Here is a 24,191-nt window from a genome sequence, read left to right as displayed (position 1 = left end):
CCGGCCGTCACAGGTCTCTTCCCAGAACTAGATTTTTCCTTTGTCAAAATCCCTTTTTCATTTCTGATGTTAGGGGGTTATAATTTGTTGACTAAATTTTATTACAAACCTTTAAAAATTATTGTATATGAGTACTTATAGAACTGTGGAATACAATGAGTGAATTTCCTTTGTTTCTTATGAAAACAATGTTTTAGAAAACAAGCATCTTACGTTAAGAGGTCACACCCAGAATGAATTAAACTTGTAAACCAAGATACTACTGTATACTGTTAATTCTCACATTTTTTTGAGTTCATCAGACAAAGCTGCACTTTTAAAGCTTATGCTTTAGTACCATGAATCCTGGGTAAGTATTGAGATAGTAAATTTCCTTCTAAAATTATGTCACAGTACTTCCAAAGTTCAGTGACAGCCTGAAAATATTTTAGGTTGGGACATACTTTAAAGGAATGTTTGTAAAAAAGAACAATGCAAGGCCATAGATATGGAGATTTTGAATCTCATGAAATGGATCTTGAAAATAAATCAATGCCTGACAATTTACTTGCAGATGCCCTTATACATATTTGTATAAAGTATGTTGAATTACATTCACGAACACAGAAAATGATTGAACAAAATATCTTTTAACAATTCACTTACTGTAGTTGCCTTCCATGTCCATATGGAAGAGTTTGGACTCTCTGTTCGGACAGTAAATGAGACCAAGACGATAGGGTGTGCTAACAAATGCAACGCCAATGATGCCTTCATCCTTTGGAGCCCAGACCAACTGACCCGGACAAAGTTCATCAGGAAGCTCATGACATTGTACTTCCCCTGATTTTGTGTCAAAAACACAAACTACACTCTGAAAACATTTCAAATTAATAATAAAAACTTGTTTACACAAATATTATTTAAACTATTCCAATAATTCATTTTTTCATTCATTTGAAAAACTACTAGAGTACACTAACCAAGAAAAAAAATTAGACAAATCAGACAATAATTCAAAAATATTCTAAATGAACAAAATTAAGAATTAGATAATAATGAAATGACTAAAGCAACAATAGAGAATCGAACTTCTGAGAAAGTGAAAAGAGCCCTTGGGTAGTAAGGCTCATAGAACAAAACGAATAACTTGCAATAAGATGAATGTGGCACAAGAACAAGTACTTTGAGAGATAACCATAACACAGAGTAATTCATGGTAATTCATATAAGTGTGAGTGCATCTAACTGGACAGGTATGATACCATTGAGCTATATGAAACCAAATTCAGCACAAAATAATCATTTCTATTATTGGGGATGATAAGATGAGACTTGCAATGTTATATGTAAATTTTCAAACCCTTGTGTAATGCTGCAATATGTATTTGCTTTTTGTCTTTTCTATGGTTTGTTCTGTATTCAGTGTCACTTATATAATTGTGACTAAATCCTAACAAATATATACTCCTTTATGGAATATTAGTGTGTTAATTTTCTTGTTTTTCTTATCTTCATTCTTTTTGAAATTTTAACAACTCTTTCAGTAAGTAACCTTTCAGTATGTGTATATGTATGTGTATATATAAGTATTTTGTTATTTATTTCCAAAGATATGTAGGAGTTACGGAGTGAGACATTGGTGTCGGCACATAATTTTTTGTTTCTGTTCATATTTTCTTTCCTATGAACTACTTAAAGAAAAAGAATATATATATATATATATATATATATATATATATATATATATATATATATATATATATATATATATATATATATATAGATAGATAGATAGATAGATATAGAAACAAAGGGAAACACAAAACCCTTAGAGAACATCTTGCATTAGCATAACTCTACCCTAGAAACCAAAGGAAAACATGCTATAAGTAGACACTACAGTCTATTAATGAGGTCAAAATATTAAAATCTATTAGAATATGATTATATCCTAAAAACAAGTTCTTTCAAGTGGTCTGAGTGATAGATGTGCTTTGACAGTCAATCTAAAACACCCATGGGTTGTCATCCAAGACCCTCTATAGTCCATTTCTTTTAGCGAGGCAGATTTGCACCGACTCGCAACGGTGCCCTTTTAGCTCGGAAAAGTTTCCTGATCGCTGATTGGTTAGAATGATCTTGTCCAACCAATCAGCGATCAGGAAACTTTTCCGAGCTAAAAGGGCACCTCTGCGAGTCGGTGCAAATATGCCTCGCTAAAAGAAATTGACTAGGTAGTATAGCTCTAGGTGGTACAGCTCATGTGTAATGGTCACCTTTCAAACCGATACTTTTCTTCTTTCTCAGGAGAAGGGGTTATCCTTTTCTATAAGATAAAGGTTTCCTATTAAACAAATGCATGTAATTTACCTTGTGTTTGCCTTCAAGTTGTTCACCCCAGTCATCTAAAAATTGAAATTCTTGACCTCTTGTATCTTCACCAGTGCTATTAAAGGAAAAAATATATAGATAATTCACTAAATTAAAATTCTTTGAATATAAGATTATGAAAATTGAAGGAATAGCGTATATTTCACAAACAGTTTTGAGATGTGTCTTCAACGTAAAAAAAAAAAAATTTCCAAAGCAAATAAATACTATACATATTTAAAGAAAGTTAGCAAAACATACTACATTGCTTGAATTTGTATCTTTTATGTTCATTACATTGTCAGAGCCCCTAACAATAAACGCTCTATCTTAATGGACCAAAAAACAACCAATTTTGCTATACTGTATAATTTATCCGTTATTAAGTAAGAGTAGAGTTAGACTTTACCAATTGCAGGGATTAAGTAATAAACAAGAATAATTATTAAAAACCTACAAATAATTGTATGCACCCTTTAAAGACGTGACTCATGACCTCTAGTGGGAATTTTGGAAATTCAGATTATCATATCATATTTAGTGACAGAATTTGGAAGGGTATGTGAGAGAAGGAAGTTGAGAGTTAATGTAGGCAAGAGTAAGGTTATGAGATCTACGAGAAGGGAAGGTGGTGCAAGCTTGTATGTCATGTTAAATGGAGAGTTACTTGAGGAGGTGGATCAGTTTAAGTACTTGGGGTCTGTTGTTGCAGCAAATGGTGGAGTGGAAGCAGATGTACATCAGAGAGTGAATGAAGGTTGCAAAGTGTTGGGGGCAGTGAAGGGAGTGGTAAAGAATAGAGGGTTGGGCATGAATGTAAAGAGAGTTCTGTATGAGAAAGTGGTTGTACCAACTGTGATGTACGGATCGGAGTTGTGGAGAATGAAAGTGATGGAGAGACAGAAATTGAATGTGTTTGAGATGAAGTGTCTGAGGATTATGGCTGGTGTATCTCGAGTAGATAGGTTTAGGAACGAAGTAGTGAGGGTGAGAACGGGTGTAAGAAATGAGTTAGCAGCTAGAGTGGATATGAATGTGTTGAGTTGGTTTGGCCCTGTTGAGAGAATGGAAAATGGCTGTCTGCTAAAGAAAGTGTTGAATGCAAGAGTTGATGGGAGAAGTACAAGAGGAAGGCCAAGGTTTGGGTGGATGGATAGACTGAAGAAAGCTCTGGGTGATAGTAGGATAGATGTGAGAGAGGCAAGAGAGAGTGTTAGAAATAAGAATGGATGGCGAGCGATTGTGACGCAGTTCTGGTAGGCCCTGCTGCTTCCTCCAGTCACCTTGGGTGACCGCAGAGGTATCAGCAGTAGGAGATTCAGCGTTATGAAGCTTCATCTCTGGTGGATAACGGGGGAGGGTGGGCTGTGGCACCCTAGCAGTACCAGCCGAACTCGGTTGAGTCCCTTGTCAGTCTGGGAGGAACGTAGAGAGGAAAGGTCCCCTTTTTTTCTATTTGTTTGATGTCGGCTACCCCCAAAAGGTTGGGGGAATTGCCTTGGTATATGAATGTATGTATGTATATTTTTGGCTGGGAGAAGATCTATATTTCATGTTTTAAATAGTGTTTTAAATAAAAAACAATTTGTTTTATTGCCAAAACGTCCTTTTTTCTATATTTATACAAGTGCGTTCAGTTCCATAACCAACCTTTTTCTGATCAGAGTTATGAGTCTTCCTATTTTCTTAATGGTTTCATGAATAAAATTTTGCTGCATATCTTTAAAGGTTACAGTATGCTCATCGTATTTCTTTGTCTTCTCGTTCATATATCTATAATTCTTACATTATGTTTATGCTGAAAGATGTATAGTGTCATAGAAAACAACTAATTATGCCTAAAGGTCAAAATTTGAATAAAAAGTACACAAAGAAGAATACATTTTGCTAGCAATGCCTTACACAAGTGGGCATTTGGTACATATAGCTTATACATTTCTAGATTTGAGGGAAGGGGCTCACTACTGCTTAGTAAATGACCCTGAAATATGAGGATATGTTATGATCCCCAATGATGAGGAAAATCACCACAAAAAGGTCATAATTTTGCACGCTGAGTTATCTTTAACCAATTTCTACAAAAATAAACTTTGAAGCCTGATTTTTCAAAACATAAAATTTTTGGGGAAAATGGCTACTACTCTTTTTTAATATTAATCAATTTTTGTAATTCAAGCTTGAAAAGATAGGGATTCTTTACATTCACTTTTTGAAAAAATCAAAAACTCCCATATGAATGATAGTAACCTTTAAAAGTGCCTTTTATATACAGGCTTTGATAAAGTACAATAATAGATAATAAAAACAAGAATGCTAGGAAAATTTCTAACGTACTAATTTTAGTAATAAAATTCTTTTAGATGGTTTTTTGAATGGAAAACACTGATTGAGAAACAAAAAATTAGTAATAGGCCACAAAATACGTAACATTGTTTTAATAGGGCCTTTAACCCTTTCACTAAAAGGCCGCGGATCTGCTACTCAAACTATATACGAAATTTGTCACCATCGGATATACAGTACTTGCTCACTTACTTCATATTAACCTACACACCCATGTTAATTTATTTTACTGCTGATTACAGAATATATTTTTCAAAAATTTGCTTTATTTTCTATTGTATTTCAATATATCTTTTTTTCATTCATTATGAAGTGATTATAGAATAATTTTCAGAAATTACTTTCATATAATTTCCTCTAAAATAAGGGTAAAGCACTGTAATTTTATGTGTAAAAATCTTTATATTCATTGAAGTGAATGTGTTATTCCTTAATTCCACAATAAAAAGCCGTCCAAAGGTGTCAAACTACCAGTCAGTAATAAAGGACTTTGCATTGTACAGAAATGCAATGAAAATATTCATTGTATACGATAATTCTGGTACAGAGAGAGAGAGAGAGAGAGAGAGAGAGAGAGAGAGAGAGAGACTTGGTTCATTAGACATAAGGTTTATTTGTTTGTCTGTCATCCAACCTTGTATGTGACTGCTTCTATAAACTGGATCATTCTTGTTTTGGGTATTTCACAGGCTTAGAAATAGAGATTGCGCATGTAAGAACACAACGAATACTGTACTGCGTAGAATGGCAGTAAATGGAAGTAATGACAGTGGGCTAAGTTATACACATGAAAACCATGAACAATACTAATATGAAATATATATGACATGAAGAGGATACCATTTAGTAAAAATGATAATAGATAAAAAAATGAATGAAATAAGAAAAAGACAAATCTTGTGTGTCATTGACTTGCATTGTTGGTAAAACGTTTTTGTCTCATTGTGAGTGGGACTTGTAGTAATCAGAGGCGGAGAAGCTTTCTCCAATTTAAACACTATATCAACATAGCAATAAATAAAATAAACCTTACATAATCAAGAATAAGGACTAGAATTGCAAGTATTTCGGTTGGTGGTGAGGTGAGAAGTGAGGATCCCTATGTTTCAAAGCTGGGGGTGTGAGGGGGGGTGTATAATGATGCCATCGTAATGAAGGAGTTAATGACACTCCCAAACTCCCTATTTCCTTATATAGGCTAACAATAAATATATTGTATATCTTGGACTCTATATAACAACAAACACAAACGAGCATTCACAGTTATAGAATAGCAAACAGAAATGAATAAAGCCATTGTTTCATAAGAGCTTGAAAATTCTCCCTATATAGCAGTACAGTATCAGTTATAACTTACTCTCCCTTGCTATAAAATGAGTATGTTGTGCTGTACATGATCTTATATAAAACAATGCCCTTATGTCTTTTCAGTTAAAAGAGCACTCACTATTTTGTAAGTGTAAATGCACCTTAACTAAAAAATAACGTAAAACACTTAGTTGCAGTACAGTATATAAAAACAAACACACCACAGTATACTATTGTCAGTTATATAACAAAGGAGATTAAGTTGAAAGTGATACCGTACAATACTACTAAATAAGTGAATTTTGAAGCCCACATGTATTACTGTACTGTATTGGCTTTTGTCTTTTCTATCAACATTTGTTCTCTATTTGGTGATATATAATATCAAATAAATACTTAAAACTTTTGCTTCATAATATTCAAGAGCCTTTCCCCAAATAATCAAATTCACGAACATCAAACATGCGAATGGTAGGGTGTGACTGTACATATCCTTATCTGATCCTAATTAATGCTCAGAGACTCAAGAGTTGTTCTACTGGCATAAATGAGTGTTATCAAGGTGAGTTGATAACAAGCAGAATGTGAGAAAATTCTGGAAAAAGTTTTATACTGAGTCTATACAGGATTAACATGTATGAGAACAAGAAATATGAGCATATCTTTTGCAATTATATTAAGTTTACCCACACTTTCACTGTAAATATGGGGCATAAACAATATTAATTACAGTATTTTATTTTGTTCTCTTCTCTAGTGAATATAACTATGTAATTAAAAATATATTAAACATAGAGCAAGACTTTCACTGTAATATGAGACATAACATCAATTACATTAATTTGTTTTGTTCTCTCCTCTGGTGAATGTAACTACATAATTAGAAATATATCAAATTTAACCTGCCTTTCACTCCAAATATGGGCATAATCAATACTAACTACTATACAGTATCTTATATTGTCCTATCCCCAAGTGAATAAAACTACAGTGCGTAATTAAAAAATCATCATGAAATGTTTTGAACTTTCACTGATATCTTTTAGAATAAGAGATAATAATTGCAGCATATTTTTTTAGCCCAAGAAAAGGGTTATCATGTTTATTTAGCATTTGGAAACTAAATCTGATGACATATTAGATATGTAGTTAGATTAGGCTAAATCCACTACTGTTTGCTCTAAATCTTGTACAATTTCAGTAAAAAAAAAAATGAATAAGTAAAAGGTGATGCAATAGTTGTATATGAGTACAAATGTTAGAATGATTTAAATTCATTAATGCTATACATCTAAAGGAATTTGAAAGCCATAAAAATATCCTTAAAGGTGTACATGCATGATTCTGTTATGAAACACTGGCAAACATAAAATTCCTATTATTTGTAAACATAAGAATAATTTGCAAAGGTTATGTTTTGAAATACTATCATAAAAAATATTCAACACTTGGTGTAAAAAATCATAAAGAAAGTACTAAAACATTTTGGAAATGTTATCTAGTGTTTTGAATTACTACAAAAATTTATGTTTACTTGCAAGCACTATTTGTTAATGAACGTTATGAAGGTTTAAAAGAATTTATAGGCAGTAAAATAAGACATTTTTTAAGCTTTAGAGATTTTAAAGATGTTGAAACAGGTTTAAAAGAACCTGCCTTTTATAATAATAATTAGAGGTTTTTTATGATATATTGCTTGCATAATACATATAAATTCTGACTGTGGAGTTTTTCTTTACAGTATAAGCTATAAAATTTACACATTATATCATTTAGAAACAGACTTAAATAAAATAGGATAGATTTAGATTTTAATACCTTTTTGGTTGTGCAATAAAACTTGTTGGCTTAGGTCTTTTCTTTTCAGCTATGTAAATCAACTTTGTTTCATCTGATGACCACTCAAGGCAAGAGAACTCACCATCTGCATAAACCTGAAATACATGGAATACTAAATTCAGATATGTGATTACCTTTGGACATGGCATTAAAATTCTGAAAATTGCACAATCATATGTGAAATAATAAACACTAAACATAAGCTACACAAAACTCTGGTCGGTTGAGAGGAGATTCCAGGTACTGTACCTCCTAAGAAAGTAGTTTGAGGTAAGTCTCTGTGTTGGAACAAATAAGCAGTACAGGCGACTACAACTTCACATAATCTGCAAAACCCTTACACTTAAAACACAAGGAAAATTATACCAAAAAGTCATATCAACATACTTACAATACAGGCTAAAAAGAAGGTATTGCTGAAGTGGATTACTGATACCCATTTACCAATAAAGATTTTATTTTATGAAAATTTCTAAAATTTTTCCTTCAGTTTCAGACCATCTTAGGACAGCAGAATTTAGTGCACAACAGACATTATTCAACCAAGTGTCTGCCATATCTTCTTTGGAAGTGGGAGCTGCAGGAAGATTTCAGTTGATCATCTAGGCAATAGCAAAGTTATTAGGTAAACCTATTTAGGAGGTTTTACAGAACTTTACAGCTGCCTGTGATGTGGAAAAGATTGAAGTACAGGAATTTCTATGCAGTGATTCTCACCCCTTTCCCCCCAAGCTTTAGCGCATGAACGGGTAATTATAGGGGTTGGTCAGTCAAATATACCCAAAGAACCTCATCAAAGAAAGGCTTTGGGTTGGGGATCTGGTCAGTCTCATTGAGACATAGAAACTCATCAAAGAAAGGCTTCAGGTTAAGGGTTGTCTCTATCATTTTCAAGAATGTTAGACTTTTCCTTGGCAGGGAAAAAGCATAATCTCAATACGTCTGGGTTGGTTGTAGATTTCAAAATCACCCTGCCTCAGACCAGAACCCTGGAACTGTACTCCTTTGTAAGCAATATTATAAAATAAAGTCATAGAATATTGCAAGTTCTTAAAATTACAAGGCAGACTATTCAGTGTACCAAAGAAAGCCTCCTGGGTAGTTATATTAGCAGCTCAACAGGGGTCATCATCAAATAGGGGTACCCTTTTGGCCTGTGGCCATCCGCGAGCCACCACAGTCAACCGGACCCCAAGTATCAACTAAAACCTGCTGTTTACCCCACAACCTGCTGTTTACCCTATGAATCAGTCTGAAGAAAGGGGCACAAATCCAGATTATCCAGTGGGTGTTGGGAAGCATCCTTGAATGTTGCCCAGGAATCTTGAATGGAGTAGAAAACTGAGAGTTTGCTGTTCAGCCTTGTGGCGAACAAGTCGATCGTTGGTGATCCCCAAGAGGAAAGCAGCTTTTCCTCCACGCAAGGCTATAGGGATCACTCCAGTCCTAACAAAATGGCAAGACGACTGAGCATGTCTGCTAGTAAATTCCTCTTGCCAGGAATGAACCTTGCTGACACCTTCACAGCATTGTGCACTTGCTTTGTCAACTCGCGAAGTCTGGGCAAAGTTGTGCCTTCTAGCTTGTAGATATTCACTACAACAATAGTGTTGTCATTTATCAGCACTACTCAGTGCCGTATCAAATGCTATTCGAACACTTGCAGTACCAGGAATACTGCTTGTATTTCCAACAGATTGATGTGTATGTGCTGTTCTTCTGGCAACTAAAGAGAAAAGATCCTCCAGGTATGCAGTCCACCATTCCTTGAATGTGTTCAAGAAAAGAAGTATCTCTCGAGGTGGAGAGTCGAGTGGAACTCCTTTGGTGAAGTTTTCATCGTTTAGCCACCAAAAAAGATCCTTCTATAACTCCTGCTCTATTAGCACACCATGAGATGGGAGATCACTACCCACTTACCAATGACACTTCAGACACCCTTTAAGCCATCTCTGTAGGAGATGCCCAAGTGGAACAAGCTTCTCTGATGAGTAAAGAAATCCCAGAAAACACTTCCACAGTTGAGCCATTAGTTCTTTCTTGAACAAGAATGGTTTCTCTACTTCTCTGTCCCTGCTGATGCGATTGTCTGAAGGAAAGATTCTTGCTACTGTCATGTATCAGCATCCCCTGAAACTTCACCCTCTGCTTTCCAAATTTATCACGATCCCCAAATTGCAATAAAAAAAGAGCAGTCAATCTCAATCCTAAAGCACCTGCCTCTTGGAGGACATCAGGATCACCCAATCGTTGAGATATCTCAGAAGATGTACCCTGTTCGAGAGGGTCCAAGCTGAATCCAGATTGAACATTCAAGTGAAAATGTCCGGACATCTGGTGGCCAATTCGAAACATAAGGCATTAACCCGTTTACCCCCAATGGACATACTGGTACGTTTCATAACACTCATCCCTTTACCCCCATGGACGTACCGGTACGTCCTTGCAAAACACTGCTATTTACATTTTTTTGCATATTTTTGATAACTTTATGAGAAACTTCAGGCATTTTCCAAAATACTGAGACCAACCTGACCTCTCTATGACAAAAATTATGGCTGTTAGAGCAATTAAAAAAAAATATATTGCAAAATGTGCTTGAAAAAAAAAAAAACGCCTGGGGGTTAAGGGGTTGGAAAGTTCCAAATAGCATTGGGGGTAAAAGGGTTAAACTGGTACACCAATCGTTCCTTCAGATTCATGGAAAGCATGAAGTCTACCTCTACAATGGCAGATTGCACAGAACTTACCATGTCCAAAATAAATAGTTTAGTGAACAAACCTGTTCAGCTGCACAAGGTCGATGAACAGACTTCAGCATCAGTTGAGTTTTCCTCCAGGAAGGGTTGAGTGTAGAAACTGGGACCTTTGTCTCAAATGATTTCAAGCTCATTCTTCTATTACATCGCTTTCCCCTCTGCCACCAAAGGTCAAGATTTCTGCAATTTTGGCAGGTAATAGCCACCATAAAAGTCTTCCTCCACACCCTGCTCAGCTCCATATTATTACCCTGTTACCCCATGGCATGACAGGCATGGAAAGGTCTATGCAAGTTTCCAGGAGACCATGGATCCTGTGAGGTACTACAAGGAGATTTTGGAGAACAGAGTGCAATCTTTCCAGACAAACCTGTCTATGTACTTTAAAAAGGTAGGGGCCTGCATCTGAATCTCAACCCTCTACCTCTGCAGCTTCTCCAGCTCCTCTTCCAGTTTCTTCAGGATCTCATCCTGACTCTCCAGCTCCTCTTCTAGCATCTTCTACTTCCTCCAGCCAATAAGCCTGTGTCTTCACCACTTGCAATGCCCCTTCCAGTGTGCAGACCAATCACAGGAATAAAAGTAACAAATTGTTATACATATTTATTGTGTACTAGTACTGTATTAGTGTACAGTAGGTACACGCTCCATAGGATACAGGTATTTGTTTGCAGAGGGTACAGTAATTTATGAATGGTAAGGGATTGTTCTCTTTCTTTTATAAGTATATTATACATAAACAGTATGTACTGTACATACATAAAATATATTATGGATATAAAATCCAACTTGCAGCAAAAATAGACTTACAATATACCGTATGAATGGATCCCATTCGTAACTTGAAGACCTACCTTGTAAAGATGTGTCTAAGAGTAAAAGTAAGTTTTAAGAGTGTGTAACAGGTATATAAGTGTTAAGAGGGTTTATAAAAGCTTGAATTTATAATAAAAATAAAAATATGAAATATTTAAAAAATAAGAAAAAAAGTAACAGATTTCTGCATCTACTTCACTGTTTTTCAGCTATCACAGAGGGTCCTGGAATGGAACACCTGCAATAGCCAAGGGATTACTGTATTACCTACACTAGAGAAAGGTAATGCTTCCACTCTCCATGAAGAGTAGAGGGTGATCCCTGATCTCTTCCCCCTCCCTCCAAGAATTCCTCCAAAGGACCCAACTTGAGAAAAACTTGCAGGAGAAACAGCAGGTTGAGTTTCACTTGAAGAAAAGAAGATCTCTTCGGCATCAGTGAAGAAAAGATCTCTTCGTCATCAGTTTTGGCATTTCCAAAGCTGACTCTGAAATGTCCTTCTTAGCTAACTTCATCCTCTTCTTTGAAAACTTTTCCCACTGAAGGGGAGGTCAAGACTTACGATCATCACAAGGGGATGGCTGTGAACAGTCATATCCCCCTGAATAAAGTACACAGGATATGAAGATCAACAGCAAGTTTCAACATAAACCTGCCACATTTCTTGTTGGCTTTCCTCATCTCTTTACCACTCTCCATTTAAGCAGAAAACTCAAAATGAAGAAGAAAAAAAATTATCAATATACTAGTTGCTGCTAAAGTTAAAAGTAAATTTACTTGTTTCACTGACCAACAGATGGCAAGGGCTTCCCAGCCCTCCCCGTCTGTAATCGTAACTACCTCATTAACAATTCAATGGCTGTTCCAGATTGTACTGAAAACATATTTCTATTAAAGAAGGATGGCTTGTATTTGATTAGGAACAAAGGTCAATTTAAAGTCAATAATAAACAATAATAAAATCCTAAGGCATCCAAATTTCAAAACATAAATCTGATGATCTATTCATAATCTAAATTTACTTTAATGATGTAAGACAACAAAGCAACTTGTCTACACAAACTGATGACTTCAGGTAAGTGAAAACAAATCATTACTCGACAGATACAGTTCAGTGATGTCACAACCCAAACAGAGGCTACAATAGGAACTGATGCATAATTTAGAATATAAAAAGACCAATCTTCAAATATCAGGTAAAACCTAATATCAAGACTTAACCACTCCTGATTCTCACTGAAAGAGAACTGAAAACACTTCAGAAATAAGATACCTAATCAATCGGTAGGTCAAACCACTTACACATCATCATGCTGTAAGCAATGCAACAGAAGTGGAGGTAATCATTAGGCCAATCACTTATCCAGCATCATCTGTTAAACTTAGTTTTTAATCTTCCCATAGAAAGAACATGCAGTGTAGTATAACTTACAATGTGTAATTGTGCAACACCTACTTTACTTTTGTTTGGTGACTAAAACCTATACATTTTTCATTCTTTCATATTTTTCTCACAATTGAATAAAAAAAAAAACACTGAAATACCTAAATAATACTTACCCAGTACTTATAAATAATCTAATGAATTATATTACCTTGCCATGCTTTTCTGCAGCCTTGAGATCAAAGGACACCATTGACCCATCTTTCTCAACAATTATTATGCTTTCAGACTCCTTATCCTTTTCAGATGTCAAGATATATGCAGTTCTTTTTCCTGTTGGACTATGCTGACTAAGGATTCTGCAAAAATTAAAAATTCCCTAAATCTAAATTCTTAGTAAAACAAAAAAACAGCATTTTAATAATAAAATTTCTTATTTCTATACTCAACTTATATTCACAATGCTTCTTCTCCAGAAGCCCAATTTAATTGACAAAGCTTGTTTTGCTACGTCCCTCTTGGGGGAAGCTGTATTTTTAAGGGCCCCATGGGGTCACAGGAAGAGCTTGTTCTTGAAAAGCTCTTGAGGGTGAATAATAAGAATCCTCCCTCCAAAAACCTTAGGTGTGTGGAGAGACATATTATGGGGAGACAATTTTCTTACCTGCAAAGGGGGAATTTCTTGGACTAGCAAGAAATTTCCTTGATCCCCAACACCTATAATCAACTCTTCATAATTCAAAACACTCGACGGAGGCGATGGAGAACAGGTAGAGGTTCTTGAACTCCAGCGAAATTGAGGGTATTTCTACTGAGGCATTATGCTCAGTCTGTAAAGCAGCAGATGCATCAGGATCATAACTCTAGGCATTCTCGGTCTCACTATGGAGGGCAGGAGATACAACATCCACAAACTCATGAACAAAGAATTTGCCATCCTCCTTCGATATCGGAGTTTCAGAAATCTCCGATAATGAAGGATCAGACATGTCTCGTTCAGAGCTAGAAAGAGAATGGTTCAGTTCCTTTTCTCCTTTCGAGGAGGAAGCTGTAGGCGAGGAACGGTCCTGTTTAGCTTTCTTCTTTCTGCGACTGTTATACTTTACCCATTGAGAAAGCAACCAGTCCTTCCAAACATCAGAAGGGAAATCTATATCACATTTTTTACTCTGCACTTAGCACACAAGGGATGACAATCAATTTCTACTTGGCCCAAGAAGGTGCTGCAAGGATGACCTTCAAAACCATCACAGGTTCTTCTAAACACTGGTTTAAAACTCATTCTGAGAAGAAGTAACGATTTCAAACAAAGTACGGAGAGAGGCCGGTAACAGATGTCCCACTGTCGAGGCGGCCAAAGGCTGAGAGTCTATGCTAGCATCATCTCATTAAAGTGCTAGTAGAAACATGATACAACCATAAAATGTTGCCATACCCACAAGAATTGTTCTATATGGTTGTAATAATCATCATCATCATTATCTCCCATGCCTATTGATGCAAAGAGCCTCAGTTAGATTTAGCCAGTCGTCCCTATCTAGAGCTTTTAAATCAATACTTCTCCATTAATCATCTCCTACTTCAAATTTTATAGTCCTCAGCCATGTGGGCCTGAGTCTTCTGACTCTTCTAGCGCCTTGTGGAGCCCAATTGAAAATTGGGTTAACTAATCTCTCGTGGGGAGTGCAAAAAGCATGCCCAAACCATCTCCATCTATACCTCACCACGATCTTCACATATAGCACTCAAGTAATCTCTCTTACAGTTTCATTTCTAATCCTTTCCTGCCATTTAACTCCTAACATTCTTTTGAGGGTTTTGTTCTCAAATCTATAAAATCTGTTGGATATTGTTTCATTGTTATACCACAACTCATGTCCACACAGTAACACCGATCTCATTAAACTGATATATAGCCTGATTTTTAATGTAATTTCAAGCTACTGTATTTGATTTCCAAATTTTACTTGACATAGCCATTGTCTGATTTGAATTTTCAATATTTCATTAAACTCCAATTCTAAAGACCCTGTATTAGAAACCATAGTTCCTAAATATTCAAATGATTCCACCTCATTAATTTTTTTCCTTCCAATGATATTTCATCTTCCATTGCATATTCTGTTCTGTCTTCTACTTATCTTGAGCCCAACCTCATGAAATATTTCATGCATTATGGTAAGCAAGCTTTGCAAGTCATATGGTGTTCTGATAATAAGGACAGCGTCATCAACATACTCTAGGTCTACTAATTTCCTGTTACCAATCCAGTCCAATCTTTCTCCGCCATCCCAAACTGTTCTATGCATTACAAAACCCATGAGGAGGATAAACAACATAGGCTAAGTGATAACACATTCCCTTGGAGTACTCCACTGTTCACTGGAAATTCATTTGATAGGACTCCACTAACATCAACTTTGTACTTGCTAAGCTCATGAACAAACTTAATCAAATTTACATATTTAAGAGGAACGCAGGAATCTCCACAAAATTGGCTGGTGCACAGAATCAAAGGATTCTTCATAGTCCACAAAATGAGCCAGAAGCTTACCCCAAACAAATGACGAGGGATTGTATCCATGTGATAACAACTAAATTCTTGGTAAAAATAACAGAATCTTCATAATGAAATTCCTTATTTCTATATTCACCTGATATTTATATTGCTTCTTAATGTGAGCCTTACAAGACTTCAAATAGGACGAAAAAAAACTTTCTTTGGAAAATTACTTAATTGGAATTATCTAAAAATCTATGACAACTAACCCCCACCTCTAACTATTAAATCAAATATAGTCAAAACTCAATGAATGAAGGGTGGGTAAGGGAAGGGAGGCAGGAATAGCTTAGCACTTCTCGCTAACTACATTGCACTAAATCGATTCCCTGCCTTAAAAAAGTCACCAGGTATGAGAAGGCTTGCAAATCATGCAGAGTTCAAGTACCTCTCCCCTCCCTACAATATTCATATCAGATAAATACAATACGAGGAGGATCATTCACAAGGGATGGGGGTGCAAAATTGTACATCCTATCCCTCTCTTTTGAACTTTGGTGGAGGGGAGAGAACATCTCTCAAAATATATACATGTTCTTGTATGTGAAAATGCCAGAAAACAGGCTAATACAATTGTTGGGCTATTTAAATATCATATTTTTATTACTAAAATTCATTAGGTAATAAAACTGCTATACAGGCTATTGAACTAATCAATTCCATAACTTGCCTAACTTAATCAAGTTTAGATAATTCAAGTATATTTATGCATTCATGCATAATTCATAAATTAAGTGGATCAGGAAATAACTTTTATTATTGTTATTAGCAGTTAATTACTGAAAGTTAAAAATTGAACAACTATTACCTATAGAATAACCCTTCACAAAATTGGCTAGAGGATGTAAGCTTTAAGCTACGCTAGCCTATCTATAATAAAGGGTAGGCAATAAGACTAGACTAAAACCCTCATATAATTACAGAAACCTTTACTATATATAAACATAATAACCAAAATGAAAAGATGATATGCATCAGGTAACTGAATGAACAAATATTTATGTTTGACTAGAGTTATGAAAAATGATATTTTAATTATAAAATAAATTTTTGAATATACTTACCCGGTGAATATATAATAGCTGAGCCTCCGGCGGCTCGACAGAAAAACACAAAAACTCGCGAGCGATCGCTATGAAGGTTGCGGGTGTGCCCACTAGCGCCAACTATCGGCCAGATACCGCATATACATGTAAACAGACCCAATTTTTCTCATCCCGCTGGGTCTCTATCGGGGAGGAAGGGAGGGCCTTTAATTTATATATTCACCGGGTAAGTATATTCAAAAATTTATTTTATAATTAAAATATCATTTTTAAATATTTAACTTAGCCGGTGAATATATAATAGCTGATTCACACCCATGGTGGTGGGTAGAGACCAGAGTTAATCAAGTTTACAGCATATATGCTTAGAGTTTTTGACAGTTATATCATAACAAAACCCAAATATATAAAGGTACCTGGTAAGGAAGTTGACTTAGTATATTACTCTGCCTTATTAGTCTGTCTTCCTCACGAAGCCCAGCGATCCTCTTAGGATGCTGAAAGACTCCCAGGAGTTGAAGTATTAAGGGCTGCAACCCATACAACAGGACCTCATCAAACCCCTAATCTGGGCGCTCTCAAGAAATGACTTTGACCACCCGCCAAATCAACCAGGATGCGAAAGGCTTCTTAGCCTTCCATACAACCCAAAAAACAATATTAAAAACATTTCAAGAGACAGATTAAAAAGGATATTGGAATTAGGGTAATGTAGTGGTAGAACCCTCACCCACTACTGCACTCGCTGCAACGAATGGACCCAGTGTGTAGCAGTCCTCGTAAAGAGTCTGGAGATCTTTTAAGTAAAATGACGCGAACACTGACTTGTTTCTCCAAAAAGTCGCGTCCATAATACTTTGCAGAGATTTATTTTGCTTGAAGGCCACGGAGGTTGCTATAGCTCTAACTTCGTGCGTCTTAACCTTAAGCAAACATTGGTCTTTCTCATTCAAGTGAGAATGAGCTTCTCGTATTAAAAATCTGATAAAATATGACAAAGCATTCTTTGACATAGGCAATGATGGTTTCTTAACTGAGCACCATAATGCCTCAGATTTACCTCGTAATGACTTAGTACGAGCTAAATAGAACTTAAGAGCTCTAACAGGACATAATACTCTTTCCAGTTCGTTGCCTACGATCTCTGATAAGCAAGGAATATCAAAAGATTTAGGCCAAGGACGAGAAGGCAGTTCATTTTTGGCCAGGAAACCAAGTTGAAGTGAACAAGTGGCTTTTTCTGTAGAAAAGCCGATGTTCTTACTGAAGGCATGAAGTTCACTGACCCTTTAAGCTGAAGCCAAGCACACTAGGAAAAGTCTCTTGAGGGTGAGATCCTTCAGGGAGGCTGAATGTAATGGCTCAAACCTGTCTGACATGAGGAACCTTAGGACCACGTCTAAGTTCCATCCAGGAGTTGCCAAACGACGTTCCTTAGAGGTCTCGAAAGACTTAAGGAGATCTTGGAGATCTTTTATTGTTGGAAAGATCTAAGCCTCTATGTCGAAAGACCGAAGCCAACATGCTCCTGTAGCCCTTAATCGTGGGAGCTGAAAGGGAGCAAACCTTTCTCAGATGTAAAAGAAAATCTGCGATTTGGGCTACAGAGGTACTGGACGAGGACACAGATGCTGACTTGCACCAGTCTCGAAAGACTTCCCACTTCGACTGGTATACTCTAATGGTAGAAGCTCTCCTCGCTCTTGCAATCGCACTGGCTGCCTCCTTCGAAAAGCCTCGAGCTCTTGAGAGCCTTTCGATAGTCTGAAGGAAGTCAGACGAAGAGCGGGGAGGCTTTGATGGACATTCTTTACGTGGGGCTGACGTAACAGATCTACCCTTAGAGGAAGACATCTTGGAAAGTCTACCAGCCATTGAAGTACCTCGGTGAACCATTCTCTCGCGGGCCAGAGGGTAGCAACCAACGTCAACCTTGTCCCTTCGTGAGAGGCGAACTTCTGCAGTACCTTATTGACTATCTTGAATGGTGGGAATGCATATAAGTCCAGAAGAGACCAATCCAGTAGAAACGCGTCTATGTGGATTGCTTCTGTATCGAGGACTGGAGAGCAATAGATTGGTAACCTTTTGGTCAACGAGGAGGCAAAGAGGTCTATGGTGGGTTGACCCCAAGTAGCCCAAAGACTCTTGCCCACGTCCTTGTGGAGGGTCCATTCCGTGGGTATCACCTGACCCCTCCGACTGAGACAATCTGCCAAGACGTTCAAGTCCCCCTGGATGAATCTCGTCAACAGGGAGATGCCTCGATTTCTTGACCATAAGAGAAGGTCCCTTGCGATCTCGAGCAGCGTGAAGGAGTGTGTGTCTCCTTGCTTGGAGATGTACGCCAAAGCTGTGGTGTTGTCTGAGTTGACCTCTACCACTTAGTTTCGAAGAAGCTTTCGAATATCATCAAGGCCAAGTGGACTGCTAATAGCTCCTTGCCGTTGATGTGCATGCTCTTCTGACTTGAGGTCCACAGACCCGAGCATTCCCGACCGTCCAGGGTCGCACCCCAACCCAAATCCGACGCGTCTGAGAACAACACGTGGTTTGGGTTCTTGACTGCTAGGGATAGTCCCTCTCTCAGACTGATATTGCTGACCCACCATTTAAGGCATGCCTTTACTGGTTCGGAGACTGGGAATGATACCGTCTCTAACGTCTTGTCCTAGTTCCAGTGAGAGGCTAGATGGAACCGGAGAGGCAGAAGGTGTAGTCTCCCTAGTGAGACAAACTGCTCCAGGGATGAGAGAGTCCCTACGAGACTGTTCCAACTCCTGACTGAACAAACGTTCTCTTTTCAGCATTAGTTAGACTTCGAGCAGGGCTTGTTCTATTCGGGTGGCAGACGGAAAAGCCCGAAAAAAACTGGACTGCGAATCTCCATCTCCAAATATAGAATAATCTGGGATGGGATCAGTTGGGACTTTTAGGTTGACCAAAAGTCCCAACTCCCTGGCCAGACTCAACGTCCAATGTAGATCCTGCAGACAGCGAAGACTGGACGATGCTCTGAGAAGCCAGTCGTCCAAGTACAGGGAGGCTCGGATCCCCGATAGATGGAGGGATTTTGCCACATTCCTCATGAGCCTCGTAAACACGAGAGGAGCAGGACTGAGGCCAAAGCACAGGGCTCGAAACTGGTACCCCACATTCCTGTAAACAAACCTCAGAAACGGTTGGGAATCCGGGTGTATAGGAATGTGGAAGTATGCCTCCTGAAGGTCGAGAGAGACCATCCAGTCGCCTTCCATTAATGCTGTCAAGACTTCATTGTGAAGTTTGTCTTGACAATGAATACATTGAGCGCACTTGCCTCTTACGTACTCCTGCAGTGAACATGGCTGCCAGATCATTGGAGCCATCCCTGAGGGACTTGTTCCTGCAGAGAACGTGGCTGTCAGATCATTGGAGCCATCCCTGAAAGCCTTGTTTATGCATGACATAATTGTACAGCAAACTTTCAAACGCTCGAAAAAAAAAAAAAAAAAAAAAAAAAACTCCTAACAGGAGATGGTCTAGCTCTGAAGTAGACCATAAAATCTTGGAACGTCTCATGGCCAGGCGCCAGGGAGAGTCTATGAGGTTTGAGAAGTCTATCTGGGCAGAGGCAGGAACTCCCAAGCCGAGAACTTCTCCCGTGTCATATCAGACTCTCGCTCTATAAGCCAGCTTAAAAGTAGGGAAAGCAAAGGCTGTCTCCCCCAAACTCCTCCTGGTGATTAACCAGTCGCCTAGCAAACGTAAAGCTCTCTTAGAAGAGCGAGAGAGCACTAGCTTATAAAACAACGGCTTCGAAGTAGCTAGGCCTAGTGTAAACACTGACGTTTAGGCGAACGAGGAGCAGCAGTTACAAAAAGATCCGGACAAAGATCCTTAAAAATCAGCATGATTTATTTAAAGTCCATAGAGGGCTGAGCAGCTTTAGGCTCCTCTCCGTCTGACAGAGTCCTCAAGGGAATATCAGTAAGAGGGGGATCAGCAACTTCCTCATCTGAAGGAACCTTGTCCGACAATAGCCGAGTCTCAAGCAAGGGAGAGACCTGCCGTGGTGGCAATGCTTGACAAGCAGAGTCCACACGCAAAGGAGCAATCAGTAGCAGTCAAGGACGCTATGTCATGTAACTGCTTAAAGGACTGACCAGTAACAACAACAGGTGCGGGAGGACGTTCGACGTCAACTCGAGACTGCCTTGACTGCTTAGACTGAGCAGTCAAAACAACTCTTGACTGCGGTGCTTGACGCTCAACGTCAAAACAAGTCAACTCTGCTGGTTGGTGAACGTCCTGAACGTCAACAAGAGCAAGCGGCAGCGGCTGAACGTCCACAAGCGGCTGAGAGTCAACACGGGACTGCATCGAGTGAGGCTCTACAAAACACGATTGACGTGACTTTGTAACGTCAATGTCAACAGGACGAGCAAAGGCTCGTTTGGGCGGCTGACGGCCAAGATCTCGATCAGCTAAGCGGCGAGGATCATCGTGAACCTGCTCAACAGAATAGTCCTCCATAAGAGAGGCAAGCTTATTCTGCATGTCTTGCCGTACAACCCATTTAGGATCAACGGGAATGGCTGCGGTAAGAGACGAGGGTAACGTCTGTGACTGCAAAACCTTGCCTACAAAAAGACTCTCGGAGCCTGTGTTACGCTTTTGTTTAGGCGGCGAGCAGTCTTCCGATGACTGCATAGGGTCAGAGCTGTCCTAATGGTTACAACCAGGACGCTGGACCTGTCCTGAAAGGACTGACTTTCGCTTAAAGGGCCTCGAAACCTTGTTCCACGGTTTCTTATGCGAAAAGCCTTCGGATGACGAAGAGAAAATCGTCTCGCTCGTCTTATAGTAGGGGCGGTGTTGATGAGACACGCCTGAAACCATAGAGGGAACGTCTGTTCGCTGATCAAGTCCTCTCGAACCCATAAGTCGTACGACATTACTTCTCCCCTGGGCTTGGGAGCTTGCAAGAGGTCTCGGACTAGGTGAACGACAGGCACGAACAGACGAACCCTCGGTCGCAAGACTGATAACACTTTGCGCAATTATCACTTTATCACTACGATTTTCTGTTTTGCACTTACTTCACTGAAATCGAATTTTACAACAATTCACATTAGGTATGAATAAAACTGATTTCTACCTGAAGCACGCAATTCTACCCTCATCAAAAGGTTATAATTGCGAAATCAGTCGTATAATGTAAGCACATTAATACAAGCAAAAAACAGTAAACATATATTAAGATAAAAAGATCAGTGGCTGGGAAGGAGACTAAACACTAGTTCATTCAAAACTACGTTTTCAATCTCTCACCGTACAGTACCTTGGGACGAGAATAAAAACTAAAAACGTTTTATCCTTTCTCCCCGTACAGAGACTAGGGACGAGAGTAAAAAACTGACTCGAGAACAACGTTACTCGCTTGGGACGAGAATAAAGATCGGAACGTTCTCTCTTCCTCTCTCTCTCTCCGTCTCTCTCTCTCTCTCTCTCTCTCTCTCTCTCTCTCTCTCTCTCTTGATTTCGCACCGAAGAGAAGAGCCCACTTACCTTTCGTCAATAAACAGGTTATTTGACCAAAGGAAAAAACTGAAAGGTTTTTCAATTAACAAGTTCCTTTAAAATAGTATTTAAAACATTTAAGTTTGAAAGAAGAATGAACAAAACATCAGAATCGATTTACTCTTTCTGCAAAGTGAAACCGTGATTCTCTCTCTCTCTATCGTAACGATAGAGCGCAAACTGCGTAGCATAAATAAACTAAACGTTAGTTCATCTTTGAAACAGTACGAAGACTATTCAAAGAAAATCTTTCATAAAATATTTACTAAAAAATATTTATTTAATAAGTTTTAAATCATTTGCTCTGTAAAAGTTATTTACGATTGAAAGGGCTCAACGTTGTTTAACTTCGGTTTCCAAGTTAGGACCGCCTACTCTCGGATTAGAGGAGGAATAGGAAAGGTCGCTTATAAACAAATCATTAAAATTTATCTTGATGTTTATTATAAATGGAAAGCTAATCGAAGAGGCCTAATAAAGGCGGTTGAGATATAAAAATGTTATTTTTATTAGTAAAATAAATTTTTGAATATACTTACCCGATAATCATGTAGCTGTCAACTCCGTTGCCCGACAGAATTCTATGGAGGGATACGCCAGCTATCACAATACTAGAAGGGGGTGTATTTACCAGCGCCACCTGTGGCCAGGTACTCAAGTACTTCTTGTTGACACCTCCTCAATTATTCCTCGGTCCACTGGTTCTCTATGGGGAGGAAGGGAGGGTCGATTAAATCATGATTATCGGGTAAGTATATTCAAAAATTTATTTTACTAATAAAAATAACATTTTTCAATATTAAACTTACCCGATAATCATGTAGCTGATTCACACCCAGGGGGGTGGGTGAAAAACCAGTGTACAAGACTAAAGGATAGCTAAGTATCCCGTATTTCATATAATCAGTTATCCACAATAACAATGAAATAATAAGTACCTGGTAAGGAAGTCGACTTGAACCGTTACTCTGCCTTTAATAAGATCGTCTTCCTTACTGAGCGCAGCGTTCCTCTTGGGAGGCTGAATCAACTCAAAGGTGCTAAAGTATACAGGGCTGCAACCCATACTAAAGGACCTCATCACAACCTTTAACCTCGGCGCTTCTCAAGAAAGAATTGACCACCCGCCAAATCAACAAGGATGTGGAAGGCTTCTTAGCCGACCGTACAACCCATAAAAAGTATTCAAGAGAAAGGTTAAAAGGTTATGGGATTATGGGAATGTAGTGGCTGAGCCCTCGCCTACTACTGCATTCGTTGCTACGAATGGTCCCAGGGTGTAGCAGTACTCGTAAAGAGACTGGACATCTTTGAGATAGAATGATGCGAACACTGACTTGCTTCTCCAATAGGTTGCATCCATAACACTCTGCAGAGAATGGTTCTGTTTGAAGGTCACTGAAGTAGCCACAGCTCCCACTTCATGTGTCCTTACCTTCAGCAAAGCAAGGTCTTCTTCCTTCAGATGAGAATGTGTTTCTCTAATCAGAAGCCTGAATAGTAAGAAACTGAGTTCTTAGAACTTGGAAAAGAAGGTTTCTTGATAGCACACTATAAGGCTTCTGATTGTCCTTGTAAAGGTTAAGACCTTTTTAGATAGTACCTAAGAGCTCTAACTGGGCAAAGTACTCTCTTCAGATCATTCCCCACAAAGTTGGACAGGCTTGGGATCTCGAACGACTTAGGCCAAGGACGTGAAGGAAGTTCGTTTAGCAAAAACCGAGCTGCAAGGAACATGTAGCCATTTCAGATGTGAAAACAATGATCCTGCTGAAGGCGTGGATCTCACTTACTCTTTTAGCTGTTGTCAAGTACACGAGGAAAAGAGTTTTTAATGTGAGGTCCTAAAAAGAGGCTGATTAGAGAGGTTCAAATCTTGATGACATAAGGAACCTTAGGACCACGTCTAGATTCCAGCCTGGAGTGGACAACCGACGTTCCTTTGAGGTCTCAAAAGACCTAGGGAGGTCCTGTAGATCTTTGTTGGTGGAAAGATCCAAGCCTCTGTGGCGGAAAACCGCTGCCAACATACTTCTGTAACCCTTGATCGTAGGAGCTGAAAGGGATCTTACTTTCCTTAGATATAACAGGAAGTCAGCAATCTGGGTTACAGTGGTACTGGTTGAGGAAACTGCATTGGTCTTGTACCAGCTACGGAAGACTTCCCCTTGAGACTGATAGATTCTGAGAGTGGATGTTCTCCTTGCTTTGGCAATCGCTCT

General features: G+C 38.3%; 1 protein-coding gene across 3 annotated transcripts in view; it reads right to left on the bottom strand.

Moving 5' to 3' along the window:
• LOC137642513 (acylamino-acid-releasing enzyme-like) overlaps positions 1-24,191 on the bottom strand; it is a 137,265-nt gene that overhangs the window by 80,398 nt on the left and 32,676 nt on the right. For all 3 annotated transcript variants that reach the window (XM_068375143.1, XM_068375144.1, XM_068375145.1), the window contains 4 exons: positions 13,013-13,160; positions 7,822-7,937; positions 2,353-2,428; positions 646-853 (listed from right to left, as the gene is read on the bottom strand). In XM_068375143.1, the coding sequence (XP_068231244.1) occupies positions 646-853; positions 2,353-2,428; positions 7,822-7,937; positions 13,013-13,160 (548 nt within the window). The remainder of the gene's footprint in view (positions 1-645; positions 854-2,352; positions 2,429-7,821; positions 7,938-13,012; positions 13,161-24,191) is intronic.

The sequence above is a fragment of the Palaemon carinicauda genome, chromosome 6, assembly GCF_036898095.1.
Source record: "Palaemon carinicauda isolate YSFRI2023 chromosome 6, ASM3689809v2, whole genome shotgun sequence".
Classification (NCBI taxonomy): domain Eukaryota; kingdom Metazoa; phylum Arthropoda; class Malacostraca; order Decapoda; family Palaemonidae; genus Palaemon; species Palaemon carinicauda.
The sequence above is the reverse complement of the archived record's forward strand: the minus strand, read 5'-3'. Positions and strand labels throughout refer to the sequence as shown.